Raw genomic sequence first — 17,223 nt, forward strand, 5'->3', positions numbered from 1 at the left:
TTTTAAAAAGTGAAACAAAGTGAAATTGCAACATTTTTTGTAAAGTGTCAGACTTAGGACAAAACCGAAACAGATTATTGAAAACAGAGATTCTTTTAAAAAGTAGATCACAGAAATTTATTTTCTCATAGTTTTCAATTCCTTGCATAAATTATGATTTATCAGACTTATAAAGCCACTATAACAGTAACCAATAATAGCAGCACCTGTGAAAATTCCATAGCGGACTCTTTCATATGTAATATATTGATGTTGGCATTTTGTGGATGTTCAGCGTAATTGGAGACTCCCTGATATTATAGTTCTTTTGTTAAAACTGCAAAAGTATTTATCTAAGTAGCAGGGATGCCTGGCGTAGCCCGGGCATAAAATATGCTTAAATATGATATTTTAATTTATGCAGATTTTTTATATATTATAGAGTCAATTTTCTATCGATTCTTATTATATATTATAAAGTTGAAATTTCCAAAAATAAAAAGAAGTATCCATATGACTTGGGTGTATCAGCTTGAATCGAGACCGAAATGAAAAAATATATGGATATATAACTCAGGTTCCTTCAGCTATAATCGAAATCGAAACCAAAACTTGAAGAATTCTTGGTAAAATTATTTATTACAAGAAATGGAAGTTCATAACAATTAAGCGACAAGTCACTTGGATGTAGGCGTAACACAAAATAAATAACACACACGGTGTCGTATTAATATATAGATTAAAAAAAAAAAAAACCAAAGTGGGGAAAAAACAAGAAATAATTGCAATAAGAAAATTATCTTAGCCATTCCAAGTATCAATAATCCGAAATATGCAGTTAAGATCCTGAAAAAGTTTACAAACAATTGCATGTCTGTATGTGTGTGTGTGTATATATATATATATATATATATATAATACACACATATACGCAATCCAAATGATGTACAATTGAGAAAGTCTAAAAATTATCGGATTGATTAAATAGATTTGATAGCTTATTTAACAATGTTTAAAAAGGGAGAGAAGGAAAGAGGGGTGTATGTGTGGGTGTATGTGTGTGTATTGCCATGTATTAATTATCAGGACATGCAAACATTTATGACTGAAAATATAAAAGGGTTCAAGGGGGAAAAAAAAAAAAAAGTTTTTCTTATTTTCCCCAATTCCATTCCAAGTAAAACAAAGAAATCATAAAATAAATAATATATTATAAACCCATTGCATTTAGTTTACAAACTTTATCTATACACAATTTGACCAAAAAAAAAAAAAAAAAGAAAATTTTTTTAAATAAAAAAAAAAAAACTAGTATATAAACAAAGTGAAAAAAAGGAAGTGAAAAGGATTCAGCTTAAAACCAACCAACCACCCACCCACCTTCTCAAAATCGACATTTAAGATAAAAATAGGGATAGGAGGAAAGAGGGGATTTTCTTCTTTAAAACATAAGTGGAAGGGAAAGTCTTATTCCACGATCAAGTGTGTATGTGTGCTAGGAATTATATGTACATTTATGTATTTCAGAAAATACATGCATTAACAACCTCTTTGCTCTTGATAAGAAAAATTTCTGTTGTATTAGCAAATGCTACATTTACAAGTCTGACACAATGTGTTAACATTCAATTCAAATATGTGTGCGATAAAATTTGCCCAAATCCTAAAATAAGTCATAAAAAAAATAATTTGCATTTAGAGCAAACAAAAATAAAAAGAATTAGGAGAGTATCTACTCAGAGGAAAATCAAACAACCCATGTTACTAATGGTTGCATGAAGATGGAAGTACACAAATTTTTAAACAGAAATATTGACAATTTTGAGGAGTGGGGTTATGGTATTATTAAAAAGTTATGATCGTATTTGTAATGTTATCAAAAGAAATGAGAAAAAAAAAAATCATTTCCTATAATCTTTCCATCGACTTCATATATTTGTAAACAAAAAAAAAAAAAAATTATACACACACACACATAATGAACACATTGCTTATAAAAATGACCGGTGAATACAGCCTGACCAATACAGAGATTTTTTTCTAAATAGGAGCATTTGCATAATAGAGCTTCCTAACTTTTTTTAAAATTAATAATCAGAACAAAAAAATGTTTTCTTAAAATTAGTTTATGTATTAATTAAAAAAAATAAAAAAGTAAATAAATCAAAGTACTTTAATAAAATGTTTACACCGAAATACTTTCAAACATATGGACTTATCTTTTTGTCTTTACATTTGAATTAGTAATAAATTTAATACAAGAAAACAATTTAGGAAGATTATATATATATATATATATATATATATATATATATATATATATATATATATATAATACGATGCAACAACGTGAAGAAAGTATATTTTCTTGTTTGGATTGAGAGATATCAAAGGAGGAAGATTTTTAAAAAAATTAAAAGTTAAAATATATGAAAGACAGTAGAGATAGAATAGGAAGTAAAATATTTTTGAGATTTAAGAAAAAAAAAACATTAACACAACGGGAAAAAGTTGAAAAATAGAAAAAGGAAAAAAAAAAGGAGGAAAAAAAAAGAAAAAAAAAAGAAGTCAAATAATATCCTAGGCTAAACGTTACGAAATGATGAGTACATCGAGCTTGAAGAACGTCTCCCGGGTGATAGATCAGGTGACCATCTTCGTCGTCCTCGATGCTGGGCGCTCTTGCACTGAGTTCAGCGTGGTCCTGTGGTTTGTTCAGCCCCAACGATTTTCATCATCCCCCATTCATTCATTCAGTGGCACATTTCATCCCCCAGCAAGCGAACAAATCAATCAGCGGAGTAGCAGCAGAGTTCGATCACATCCGGAGCACCGAATTTTTCAATGCCGCAACAGTGAGGCCAGCCAATTCAGGGTACATATGAGATAAACAAGGGTAGGCAAGGCCAAGTAAAGATAGTGTCACATACAAGCAAAAAAAGATTTCAAAAAAACAAATATATATATATATATAAAAAAAATATAGAGAGATGCTATACATAGATATATGTATATAGAGAAATAAGATCACTTTCAAAACTAAATGGGGATCAAGTCTTTACATATTTTTTTTTTAATGACAATTATTAAAAATTTTACGTTTAAAAAAGCAAAACAGAAATCAGCATTTGATGAATATTTATCAAGATATTTCTATGCAACATGTATAAATGAGAAATAATACACATTTAATAATGTATAACTTGTCAACAACACACAACTAAAATGAATGAATTTAAAGTCATGAATGTGAACTAGAATACAAAATTAATTTATGCCTTATGACATCTACTGTAAAATAAAATTAAAAAAATAGACAAATATAGCACAAACTTGATAAAATAAAATAAGGGATCAATGTTAATTTTAAAAATAAATAAAATAAAAAGGATAAGTTACCTGAGTGTGAAAATAATAACATTAAACAATGTTCATTTCAAAAGTTCAATATCAATTTAAAGAACACTTATATAAAAAAAAAAGTCAATGGAAAGCAGGTATGAAAATGATAAAGATTCTATGCAAAAATGTAAAAAAAAAAAAAAATAAATAAAAAAAAAATAAAAAAAAATACATTCTAAATATGCACAAACTGATAAAAACGATTTTATAAGAAGATGATAACACAAAACACTAAAGTACTTTTATCCTTTTTCTTTCAACAAATATTTAAGAATAATGCCTAATTCTAATATATCTAGTTTTTTTAAATACTTAAGATAATCGAAATCCATTTGTATTTTTTAAGATTGAATTTAATAATTTTATACCAACTTCTTTATATGAAAATATGCAGCAAAATAAAAGGTAGCAAAATGGTTATTATAATTGTATCATTATGAGAGAAATTTTCTAAATCTAAAAGTAAGACCTATTCCAACATATATCTTTAGCAAAGTTTAATAAAGTTTCTTTACATTTAGTAAATAAAAAAAAAGGTTAATTTGTCATTTTTTTTTTAAAAAACATTTAACTATTAGAATAATACCATTTCCTAAATATTGCAAAATGGATATAAGAAAATGTTTAACATCAGAAAATGAAATTTTATATTCAAATGCATAAATTAATAAATACTATGAATTATCAAAGTTGTTTTAGGTTGGTGCAAAAATAATGTTTTTTGATATTTAACTATATATAAAAAAACATTTTTGTACCAACCTAATACATGTCTAATTAAAAGAAAAATTTGAACAAATTTTTGATGGAATTATTTCTTTTTAATTTACTAGAATTATGGACCCAAATTCTTGTATAAAATTTTTTTCAATGCCAATGTTAAAGTAAAATAAAAATGGTTAGGACTGTTTGAATTCAAATTTTGAAACAATTGAAATTATTTTGTTAAGGTAACATTTTGAGTATTATTTATAAGTCCAAAGACATCAGTTAGTAAAACCCCATACTGAAAAGTTTTTTTTGTTTTTTTTTCCCTATTCATGGAATCTATTTGATTTCTTGAGAATTTATTATTTACTATTTATGTAATATTTTCCATCATATATATGATATTAGATCTGATATTTTGAAATTTGACAAAATTCTATAATGTATTCATTACATTAAAAAAATTATGAATGATGGAAAAATTCTGACTGTACAACAAAATCTTTTTTTTTAGTTTTTTTTTTTTTTTTTAAACAAAGCTAAAAATAAATACTTATTTAACTGCAGAATTATAATTGAACATGAAGTACAAAGAGAAAACATTATATTTAAAAACATAAAATTAAATGGTGTGAGATGAAGTAATGAGAAAGCGTAATATGATATAAAAAAAAATATCTACCTTTCTGATATCAGCCGATAGAGGAAAAACTGGGAGGTTTGGATATATAAATAAACATTTGAAAGATCTCTTGTTTATTTCAAATTTTATGACTGAATCAATGAATTTTTATTTGGGGTGGTGGAGGTGGTGGGGGAGACAGAAATTTCATTGAATTGTTATACCGTTTCTAAGACACCCCCCCCCCCTCTCCGCAAAAAAAAGTTTATGAAATATAAATAATTAAGATTTGTTAAAAATAAACAAGATATTCAATGCCAACTCTCACATAATCATTTGAGAAGTGATAACGGTATGTGTTGGAAAAAAACAAACAAACAAAAAAAAAAACAACAATCTTTTTTAAGTTAAGATTTACACATGCGATACTATATTTAAACAGGTTAATAAACAACAAAAATATTAATTAAACTGTGATAAAAATTTAAAGACTTTATTAGTTACCAATTTTTTTCCCACAGTTTATAATTCTTTCATACTTACAAAGAAAACCAGCTTTATTATCCCAATATTACTGTATTGTCAGGTGACAACTTTTTCTTTTTTCTTAAAACTTGAAATGTAACACACACACACACACACACACACACACACACACACACACACACACAATTTAAATGCTTCTTGAAGTAGGTATCACAAACCAGCCTAGAGTTTAATGTGCAAAAATGAATAAATATAGTGAAATTCCCTTCAATTTCAACTTACGATCATTCATTTCTTCAACTTGCTCTATTACCAAATTGTGTTTCTGATTGTTTTATATGATCCAAATCAAAGTTCATTGTTTTTTTTTTTTTGATTTACTACTAAAAACTAGCTGAATCTCTGTAATATGAATAAATACAAAGATTCAATTTGTTACTGACTGAAACAAATCTTTTATAAATAATTAAAATTCCACTTCAGTTTTATTCATTTTTTAATGAGGTAATGGAATCTTGTCCAATGATTATGCTGGCTTAATCTAATAATTATTGCTTCTATTATGATTAATTTGCATTTACCACAAGATGACATATTTGCAAGGACTTTTCACTTGCTCAAAAGTCTACATTTATTACTTATACATTGTGACAATTTGACTTTTGTTATATACTGAAAATTAGCATATAAGACGACAAATTTTTTAATTTCCAATGAAACTTGAATGATCATAATTAGGTGGCTAACTGTACTATCAAAATAAATTTGATATCATTGTTTATATCATATAAAGATTATGTGGCAAAAAAAAAATATATAAAGAAAATAAAATTTGGGTTTGGGATACCTACTTAAAGTTTTTAATTTAGCTTAATTTTCAAAATAAAACTTAAATCAAATTAAAACTATAAATAAAATTGTTTTTTTTTTAAATCACTTATGAAAAGAGATCTTTTTTCCCATACTTTCAATAATGTTTTATTTATAGAGAAAGTTCAGTGCTTCTGTAGAATACTGGGATTTGAAACATTATTTTTTATTTTTTTTATCTGAAAAAACTATGTACTTATGCAGTTTTTACAAAAAAAAAAAAAAAAAAAAAAAAAATCACACAAAATTAGTCTGACATTTTGAATTACAAAATGGCAGATTTTAATAGAAAACAATTTTAATTGTCAGTCAGTTAGTAATATAAAATTGGTCACGAATAACTGTTCCACATTAAAACATGATAAAACTATAATTCAATAAATTTTATTTTTTTTACTTGTAATTATTCTCGTACTAGATTACTTTTCATATTTTTTGGAATTTATATTAATTTCTGAAATAACAGGCAACTATGTAATAGTCTTTTTACCTGAAATGTTTTTGTCTCGAATCCCACTATCCTCAGAAACATTGAAAGTTTAAATACACAAGTATTAGTGATCAAAAGAAGGGTATGTGCTTAGAAATTATTATTAGAATTATTATTTCTTAATAACTCATACTTGTTAAAAAAAAAAAAGATATTTAAAAAAAAAAAAAATCATTTTTTAAATTTTGGTTTAAATCATCTAAATTTTTTAAATGTTCAATAATAATAATAATAATAACAATTCTTTCATCCTGCTTTTCACCTAAGATTAAAGTGTAGTATCTGTTAGCGGAATGGTCTGTCACCTAAAATGTTCTTATCGAGGAAGAAGTGCCAACAGGACTATTTAGGTATTTTTGTTGTAATCCAAAAATGCTAATTTTGAGGAGTTGTACCCCCTCCTCTTAAATCAACTTGTCTAATTTTGCCCTAGTAGCAAGGCAAGTAAGCATGTGTGTGTGTGTGTGTGTGTGTGTGTGTACACACACACACACAAAGCATGATCACATTGACACACCAGCTCTTAGAATAACAAAGTTAAGCCTGATCATAGTACTATAGTATCAGATGGGTGACCATTTGGGAATACCAGGCATCGTATGTAGATGGTTGGTGACATCTCCCTGCAAAAACTGATATTGTTATCTCCCTTGACAGCGATATACATGCAACTGGAAACAGCTATAAATTTAATATTCCCTAGAAACTTCCTTCTCTGAAGGAAGCCAGTCAAACCCACTCAAAGTGAATACAGCACCAACTAAGTAAGTAAGTAAGTAACCCTTGTGAAAATTGAGAAATATTTTTGATATTAAAAAATGCTGTTTTTGTTTGTTTTGTTTGATTGTGTTTGAGGGGGGGGGGTTCTTTTTTTAATAATTTTATAACAAACGAGTTTATATTTACATAAAAAGGGGTGATATATCGCTAAACAGATTCCAATATTGTCTTCAATTAAATGCCTTATCTGAACCAAATAAGCAGGTTTCTAAAAGTTGTCCTCTAAAAATTGTCATTTCATTTTTATAAGCATATCTTTTGAAAGACAAATATCTTCACTTCACTTTTGTAAAGAAAGCCGAAACTGTCTTTTATCACTTCATCATTAAACCGATAACGTTACAGTACGACCATACTTAGAATTCACAAGTACAATCTGGCTGAGAATACTGATCGGCAAGAAACCATTCAAAGATGTGCAGCCAAGGGAATACCATTAAACACCTGCCATACACTAACCATCTTTCCTTGGGGTTGGATTCATTGAATTCCTGACATTTAGCAACTGACCTGGTAAGCATCCACAACTTAATGATAAATCCGAACACATTTCTGATCGCCATGTGTCCAACACACGTGAACATGACTACAAAGTCATAAAACAGCACAACTACCATAACTTTAATTAACATTTTTTTTTTAAGCACAAAATTGCTGAAGCATGAAACTGCTGGCATCTTTTAAACCCCTCATGCTTCTCAAAATTCAACAAAACTAAACCTGATGCCACCCCCTCATCTCTTCATCCAAATGCACACATATACATACATTTTGAGGAGTTGTAGAGCACTGTACACAATGGTTTCATTATTATTTAATAATACCCATAATCCACTCAATCAGCACCAAAATTCCACCTCTTCACTATAGAGATATTGGAAGATTTTACAGTCTGAGAGCTTTCCTCAAACCGCTTACCATCGTAATTTCTTTCCTACTCCTAGTTTTCTCAACAGTAGCAACATTCAGAAATTTAAATGTATTGTGAAGATCTTGCTTCCCAACTCCCTATTTAGGTTGCTCCCCTCTAAATCTGGCTTCTGCCAAAGTAGCCCCTTATGCTTCAGTAGCAATATACTTACGCGATGAATAATTAAAAAAAAAAATAAAAAATAAATAAAAAAATTATTTTATATCAGAATGTTTTGTGAACAGGAAACATCTTCCTCACTCCACTTTCATCAAAAACACAAGTTTTGACTAATTTATTGAGGATACTGATTATTTTGCTTTATGGCATATCAACCCTTTTTCGGATTTTTAAATGTCAAAACATAATACCTTATTCTAAACAAGCTCTTATTTATGACTGCCGCAACAATAAAAAAAAAAACTATATATATATATATATATATATATATATATATATATACTTTGGATTTATCGAGAATATTTTTTCATGGAATTTCAGCAACTTTTTTTCGGATGTTAATATCTTTAACCGAAATTGTTATTGTTTATAAAAATACAAGACGGAAAAAAAAAAAAGGAATGAAGCCAGAGATACTGAGCAAATTTTATATAACCTTTTGTACAATAAATATTTCTACGTCTAAGTAACACTGATGAGTTATAAGTAGCTGCAAGCAAATAAGCATTTCTAACACTTATGCTAAAACTTATACATTTACAGTTTAGTAAATGATGCAAGGTGTGTATGTGTGTGTTTTAGTTGCCTTTATAATACTTTATTTTCCACCTCGAAAAGGGTAACAGCAGAACTCATTGGGGGGGGGGGGGTTAGCTGGGAGATTGATGAAAACTTATCTTCTTTGCTAACCCTACCATCTCTACCCCCAGCCTCTCCTTTCACTTGATAAAACATTGCAAGAGTAGAAAAAGAAGTTGGGAGATGAGGGAATTGTTAGGCTATTTGTAATCTGTAAGCAAGGTGCAGGAGTGGAATTCTGCTAGCAGACTAAACCTTTCAACATTGGGAAGAAGCATTTGGTAACAATATAAGCTACTGCACTGGAGCAAAGAAGCTATTAAGATTCAAGGAAGAGGTTACCATCATCACTTACAAATTAACATGATAGAGAAGCGCTGTAGTGATTGGCAAACAGTTGATGGTTGGCTTTCATGTACAAATATAGTTTTAGAAATAGGATTCTAAACGGAATATATTTCATAAATCTGTTTGGATCAGTATCATTTTTCAGTCAAATTTACAAACATTTAAAAATGATGATTGATAATAAAATTTACTTTCTTTTTTATGAGGATAAATAAGATTTAATAGATGAGACCATTCCTTCTGATTGACTAGAAATGTTGGTATCTAAAAAAAAAAAAAAAAAACTTTTGATCTTAATAAGTTATTAGTTTTACACAAATTTTATTTAGAATATATTTTCAACAATTTAAATCATTTTTCACATCATATTTCACACACACACATTAATGTAGTTATCCACACGCTTGGGTTTTGCCATCCTATGCCTCAGTGTGGCTAGACTAAGCAAAATTCGAAAAAAAAAAAAAAAAAAAACTCCAGTAATCAACATCCGGCTGCTCTACCAACTGAGCCATGAAACCGCTAGTAAAAAATGAGATACATTATATTGCATTTTAAGTGTTTTCATCTGTTTGCATTTTTTTTAAATGTGATTTTCAGAACTGAAAGTACTCAATTATTTTAAAAGAAGAGCAAGTGGAAATCATTATTTTCTTCACAAGAGTACATCACCACATATGTTTAAACTTATTACTAGGAAATAAGTTTTGTAGTTATCTGATTCAATGATGCTCAATACTAAAATAGTTATTAGTAGAGCTAGTATATATTTGTGTAATTTTTAGTAGATTGACTGAGCAGTCGTACATACCAAAACCATGACTTAGTGATGTACACCAAACAACCCACAGACAAACACATGCATATCTATCTATCTATCTATCTATCTACATACATATATAAGAAGCATTTAAAGACTAAGTAATCCTGTCCATGTCCTGGAACTGTAACCTTTTAATGATATTTAAGCAAATATTAGAACAATGGCTCCCTATATCAACCACACCCAACTACCATATAGGGAAGGGGAACAGTAATAACCCCCCTCTTTTCAGTTAAAGAGTACAACTAGCTGACACACAAACTTTTGGTTAAACGGATATAAAATTGTCAATAGAATAAAATATTAGAAAATATTTTACATTTATAAATAAAGGCTATTGATTAAAACAGGTCGCCCCCACCTTCCTTTAAGCACTTAATTACATTAATGATTAACAGATTCTCCATTAAAATCCTTGTTTTAGTTTTTAAGCTGAGAGCAAGTCTCATCAACAACTTACCAAGTTCATTTTAATGTAATAGATAAATTTTGTTAAAATTAATATTTAATTACAAAAATAAGTAAAATACATATAACTGAAATTAATAGTTAAATTTATACATTATACTGAGAGAATACCCGTCCTAGGATGGGTAAAATTAATCACCGAAACAGAAGTTTTTTTATCACTTCTATGTCCAGTTACAAAGTTTACATCAAGATATAATGCTGCTAAACCTTATGTCTAGAATCCACATTCCAAGTTTAATCAAAATCCATTCTATTATTTTCACTCCAGAAAATGTGTAAAATTTAAGGCTTTTTTAAACTTAAGGAGTCTTCAAAAAGACATTGAGATCAAAGTATCGGTGAGTACCAACTAAAAACTTACCTTCAAAAAGCTGATTTTTTAGCAGAATATCATATTCAAAATCGTCTCCGATAAACAATTTTTATGATATTAAAACCTTTATTATCCAATGTATTCTCTACTGGTTTTCAGTGGTCGCCATATTATTTTTATTGCAAAAAACTAACTAATAATAAGTGTCTTAAAACCAATATGGCAACCACTGAAAATCATTAGAGATTGCATTGGATTATTAAGGTCTTAATATCATAAAAACTACTTGTTGACAACAATTTTAAATGTTATATTCGTTCTGAATAGACCTAAAAAAAAATCACCTTTTAAAAGGTAAGTCTTTAGTTGGTACTCATTGGCACTTTGATCAAAATGGAAATTCAAGAAATCTTGCTTAATTGATGTCTAATGACTATAGATATGGATTTAATGCAAATCTGCAATATTTGAATTTTCAAATGGGAGATTCTATCCATATTATGCCTACTAAAAACCCTTAAAAAAATAAATAAAAAATAAAATAAAAACAATCTTGGAGGCATATTAATTGATGTCTTAATACCTATTGTTAAAATTTCACAAAAATTGGAAGTATCTAAATTTTCACAAATGTCTTCAAACCCATCTTTACCTCCTTTGCATAAAATTAAATATAACACACAATCACTCTTACATCTAGCAGTTGTGCGCCAAATTCATGATCGATTTATTAGTTTAGGAGCTAATCCTAAAAACAGAAATATATTAACATGTATACATATCTAACTTTATAAAAATAGAGATTGACAATATGTTACACAACTTCTATGTTCAAAGCAAGGTTTCCAAATTTCATTTTCTCAAGTACATTTAAAAGAAGTTAAATATGCATCTATAAATTCTCGTTAACATTTTAAACTTTCAATTTAACTATCCGATATTGTTAACATTATATATTCAAAAGAATTCTTCTGACATATCATCCATACCTATATCATCAAGTGTTTAGCTGGTTAAACAAAGTTTGAAACAAGGAAAGGTGAAGCGCTCTTTATCCTTGATAGGCAATCACCTAGAGATGATGTCTCGATTAAATGCACTGGACACCATCACCACACTGTGCTGGCATCAAGAAGGGTAGTTGTCCTATAAAAATGTTGCCTCAACTGAGAAAATGACTTCCTAAGAAAATAAGTTGCATTTCAGGTAAGGTACTTTAAATAATCTAGCGAGAGATAGATTACTTTGGAAGTCAATTTCTAAAATGTCCAACACATGTCAGTATGTAAAACATGTTAAACTTATGATGAATTGATTTGTGATTTTCTCCTGATTAATGTAAAGACACATGTTAACTGTGCATATATTTTCTCAAAAGTTTTGATTGGGGGGGGGGGGGTCTATATATTTTAGTTTTAATGGTAGTTTAAAATCAATAAATATTCATTATTTTATTATTGCTACCAGCAGTAGAAGAGTTTGTTTTAAACAAAATCGAATAAATAAAAAAATAATTGAAGGAATCGTTTTTGGCATCGGAAAACAAGCAAAATATTTTCCAATTCTGATACCAATTCCCAATTAATACATATATCTTCATTAATAAAAAAAAAAAAAAAAAATGAAAAACATAGTAATATGAAGGGTTCCTCTTTCATATAGTTATCAGTATTATATAAGATTTTTTTGTAAATAGAGGTGACATTTTCTGGCTCATAGAAAGATCTCAAAATCAAATTAACTGAGTCAATATATTTTTTAATTTCTAAAAGTGCATTTTTCATTTTACTCCATTTAAATAATTAAATTAAAGTTAAATTGGTTGTTTGACATAATCTTCTATGGCCGATAAGTTATGCAAACTAAAATGTAATTGAAATACTGAAATGTTTTGGAAATATGTAGCACACTTATGAAGATATTTAGTGGCAATAGAAGAGGGAGAAACTGAATCCATAATCCAATAACAGTTATAAAGTACAGCTGATAAGTGGATGTAAGGAGAAAATCTTTGAAAAACTGATGACAACTACTGAACTAATTATAATAGAAAAAAGTGTCGATTAAAAAATCGTATTTTGTTTTTATTTTTTAAAAGTGTCATAATCTCTAGAATAATAAATATTATAAAATAACTTCACGGGTGTTTGTGTTTTTCTTGTAACTATAGATAGCTTGAAATAAAACTAAATTTTCACAATCCTATTTAAAAATATAATTCAATTACAATATTAAATCTACCACAATACATTTCATCTAATTCATAAACAGATCAGACATTTTAATCTTTCATTAATAGTTGAGTGGGAGTAGTGGGGGGGGCTTAGAATTATTTTGAAATCTGAAAGGAACTTGGAAGCATTATAACTGTAGACTAGAAAGACATTTAAAGTAGCCATAAAATTCTTAGCAAATCCCCATGTATTAAAAGATTGAATATTTTGAAAGCCATTTACATGGATTAACCTTATAAATAAAGATTGAAACAACATTTATCTATTATATAAATTTCACCTGTCTATTTGAATGTATGTATCTATGTCTAGAACTTTTCTTAGTGGCATCGAACCGGGTTAAAACCGGTACCGCCTGAAAGGGCAATGTCTAGAATAATATGTGCAGAAAAAAACAGTCAATTATTTCATATAGGAATAAAGGTTTGCAATGAGAGAGGGTAGTTAAAAAAAAAAAATCATTCCTTCATGACAATTTAGCCAAACACGCATGTGCGCAAAACATTTTTCTTGAATTAGTTTAAATAGAAAAAAAAAAAAAAAAAAAAAAAAAAATGACGTTACTTCGCTGATGCGATCGTAGAGCAGTGGTTATAGTGACAGCATCGTTATCTTAAGGTTGCATGTTCGCGCCGACATATGACACCCCCCCCCCCCGATTTTTAAGTTTTAATATTTAAACAGGGTTATTTATGCCATTTTTTTTTGCTTCATTTATTCGTTATTTTCCATTTTTTTTCCATCACGTTTTTTTTTTGTTTATTTTAAAAATTTCTTAAAGTTTAACATTTAAACAGGGTTATTTATGCTATTTTTTTGTTTGCTTAGTCTTTATTTTTCCATCATGTTCGCTGATTTTTTTTTTGCCTCCCCCCGATATTTTTAAGTTTTAACATTTAAACAGGATTATTTATGCCATTTTTTTGTTTGCTCGCTTATGCTTTATTTTCCCTTTTTGTCTTACCCCCTTCCCCACACACCTCACCACACCCGGGCAATGCCGATTACCCCTGCTAGTCTTAAAATCAATCATAGTTTTGTAACAACTAGGTTCAATTAATAATTCACTTACAAATAGGATACTGTAATAATTCAATTCAGCTTACAAAATTTTATTTAAACAAAAATAATTTATAAAATAAACAAAAAACAAAAACAGCAGAATAAAAAAAAACACCAAACAAAAGTGATTCCAGGGCAATGCCGGATATGTGCAAGTAGTGACAAGTAAATGAGCTGGCATTGAGGGGAGAATAACACACAAAGACAAAATTTTCAATTCTTTTAATAACTATAAAGATAAGCATGGCAAAACTTCATATCATAATTGTTAAGGCTTTAAGGTTTTTATTTATATATCCAAAACTTTTTTTGATAAAAGCAATCAAGTTTGTTTCAGCTCCGAATGATGCACACAAATTCTATCACATTCATTCACAGCGAAATACTAATCAACATGTTTGTTTCTATAATATCCAAGTGGTGGATTTGATAATAGAAAGGTAGATATTATGTTAGCTGTTAGGCAGGTACAAGTTGTCAGCCAAAAATGCAACCACCATCAACTGACAGTCAAATGGAAAGCAGGAGAAGATAGAGAAAAGGTAGAAACCAAACCAAATGGTGCCGCATTATTTGGACTATTCTCATCCTAGTTGTTATGTTTGCAATGTTTCAGCTGATGTAATCTCTGACCTTCATCAGGTGCATCTTTTCAAACTTGGAAATATAATAGTTGAACTTTGGAGCCAGGATAGAATTTGATTATTTAATCCACAGGGGAAAATAAATCTCATTCAAGCAGTTATATAATTTTTAAGAGGTTAGACACAAGTTTGGTTTGATGAAAGCATTTCTGTGGACAAACTGGATTCAAACTTAGCACACTCAAGTTTTCAGTCAGTGTCGTTACAGTCAATAAGTTATGATGAGGTAGAATTAAGTTATACTATTCTTAGTTATCATTGCCTGTAGTAAGGATTGGATCTTCAAAAAACTCACTTAGAATAATATAAACGAACACTTCTATTAGGTCATGGCTGATGGAACGAGAACAATCTACCCTTGTTCAGTTCAAAATTGTGTCCTGATATTCAAAAAATTTCCAATGTTGGAAAAGATGCATCTGAAGAAGGTTGGAGGTTATTCCGACATAACATTGTAGTTAAATCACAATCAGGATGAGAATAGTAGTCTTAATAATTGAAATACAAATAATCCTCATCTCAAAATTGTTACGCTGTTCACCACATCAAAATTGCATCACTAAATGGCTTCATCACTAGCCAAATCATGAGGGGGGGGGGAAGAAAAACACACCTATCTTTCATGCTTCTTCCCACTCCAACAAAGACAGCAATTATTATTTTTATTTGGGGGGGGGGGAGATCAACGACAAAGTTTTAAGAGAAAACCATATTCTTAGTTCTTTGAGTTATGTTTATAGAGGAAAGGAGTAAAAACCGAAATTCTTCTTGGTGTAAAGGAATGCAAGAAAGTTAGGTCTTGTTGGAGGGAAAATAAAAGTGTTATTGTTTTATTTTTATTTTGTCATTCCCAACTCCATATGAGTATTAGTAATAGGGAAGTGAATAGGGACAAGTTATATAAAAAAAAAAAAAAGAATTAAAAAGTACTCTCAAAAATAGTATGGTCTACTTTTTCAGTCAGTTATAAAAAAAAAATATGTAGCAGTAAGTGTGCATGTAAGATGGAAAATGATACTTCTGCCAAATTCTCAAAGTATTAACCTTGCTATCATGACATTGAAGTACAACATCAACAGACAGACAGACACACACACTCACAGATTTCTATCAATGGTTTTTGTAAGAAAACTTTTTTCTCTTGAAAAAAACTTTTTCAAAACTTATTTGAAAAAGAAAGAGGCAATTATTTTCTTTTTTATATATATATATATATCTATATTTTTTTGTTTATTGAAAAAGTTAAGACCAAACTGAGTACACTAATCTCTAAAATTAAATTAACCAATCACTTCATGAAGACAAGGGGGGAAGCAAAACCAAATTGTTGGAACATTCCTTTAAAAATTTCCTCGGGGCAATGTTTCCAGTGAATGCAGAGGAGTTGCCATTGCTAGTGATGCCAGTCTTAGTGGGCATTCCCAGACTTAGCTTATCAAATGTTGAGGGGATTTTATATTGGGCAACGTTCGTGTTAGATGACAAATTATACTTATTGTTGGGCTGCCCATACTTCCTCATCATGGGGAAGTCCAGCTATGGAAAGAGAAGCCATAACATTAAAGATTTTTAGTTTCTCGAGAACATGAGAGAAAGAGAAGAGATTGTAGAGATCTAGAACAATCTTTTAAAAATGCATTTCTGGAGGTATACAAAATGAGGACAAAAAGCATGAAGTGGTTTATCAAAAGTAGACAGTCATATACGGGAACGTACGTGCATGTGTGTGTGTGTGTATGTATGCACATATACATTTATGATATATTCTCCATTATTACTAAAATAAAAACAAAGAAATAAACCCTAAAATCAGAAGAGTACTGAATTAAGACAAAAAAGTACTTAATATTCTATTGGATAAAATCATATCATTATAAAATTTATAAAATATACTTAGCTTGAATACTTTACTACAATTTCATGTTATCACCAAGTGTCTCCATCAATCAAAAAATTAATTTTATCATTCATATATATATATATATATATATATATATATATATATATATATATCATTGTGGGATTACATAATCAAAATTTGAACCAAAGTAATTAGGATTTCGTGTCATAGACTTCCCAAATGTAGTTCCGAAAAAAAAAATGAGCAAACTATTTTGATTTGTCCAATTGGGGGTTTCTACAGTAAAGAAAGTATTTATAAACCCGAAAATCTTAAACCATTACAATCGTTTGTAAATCTTTACAATTGTTTCTTCTAAGCAATTTTAAGTATTTATAAATATTTATAAGAGTTTAAGATTGACATTAAATATTACGTATTGGTACTAACATTAGTCATATTTACATGTTAAGGTTTCAACC

The 17,223-nt window shown here is 28.7% G+C and overlaps 1 protein-coding gene across 31 annotated transcripts in view; it reads right to left on the reverse strand.

The window, feature by feature from the left end:
* Window positions 1-17,223, reverse strand: part of LOC145243422 (dual specificity protein kinase CLK2-like) — a 196,553-nt gene that overhangs the window by 68,943 nt on the left and 110,387 nt on the right. For all 31 annotated transcript variants that reach the window (XR_013862879.1, XR_013862871.1, XR_013862872.1 and 28 more), the window contains one exon: window positions 2,590-2,683. Coding sequence is in view for 21 of the 31 variants with exons in the window: in XM_080106300.1 (XP_079962426.1) it covers window positions 2,590-2,683 (94 nt within the window). In the remaining 10 variants the exon portion in view is untranslated. The remainder of the gene's footprint in view (window positions 1-2,589; window positions 2,684-17,223) is intronic.

The sequence above is a fragment of the Euprymna scolopes genome, chromosome 22, assembly GCF_053919585.1.
Source record: "Euprymna scolopes isolate OS-2025 chromosome 22, ASM5391958v1, whole genome shotgun sequence".
NCBI classification, from domain to species: domain Eukaryota; kingdom Metazoa; phylum Mollusca; class Cephalopoda; order Sepiida; family Sepiolidae; genus Euprymna; species Euprymna scolopes.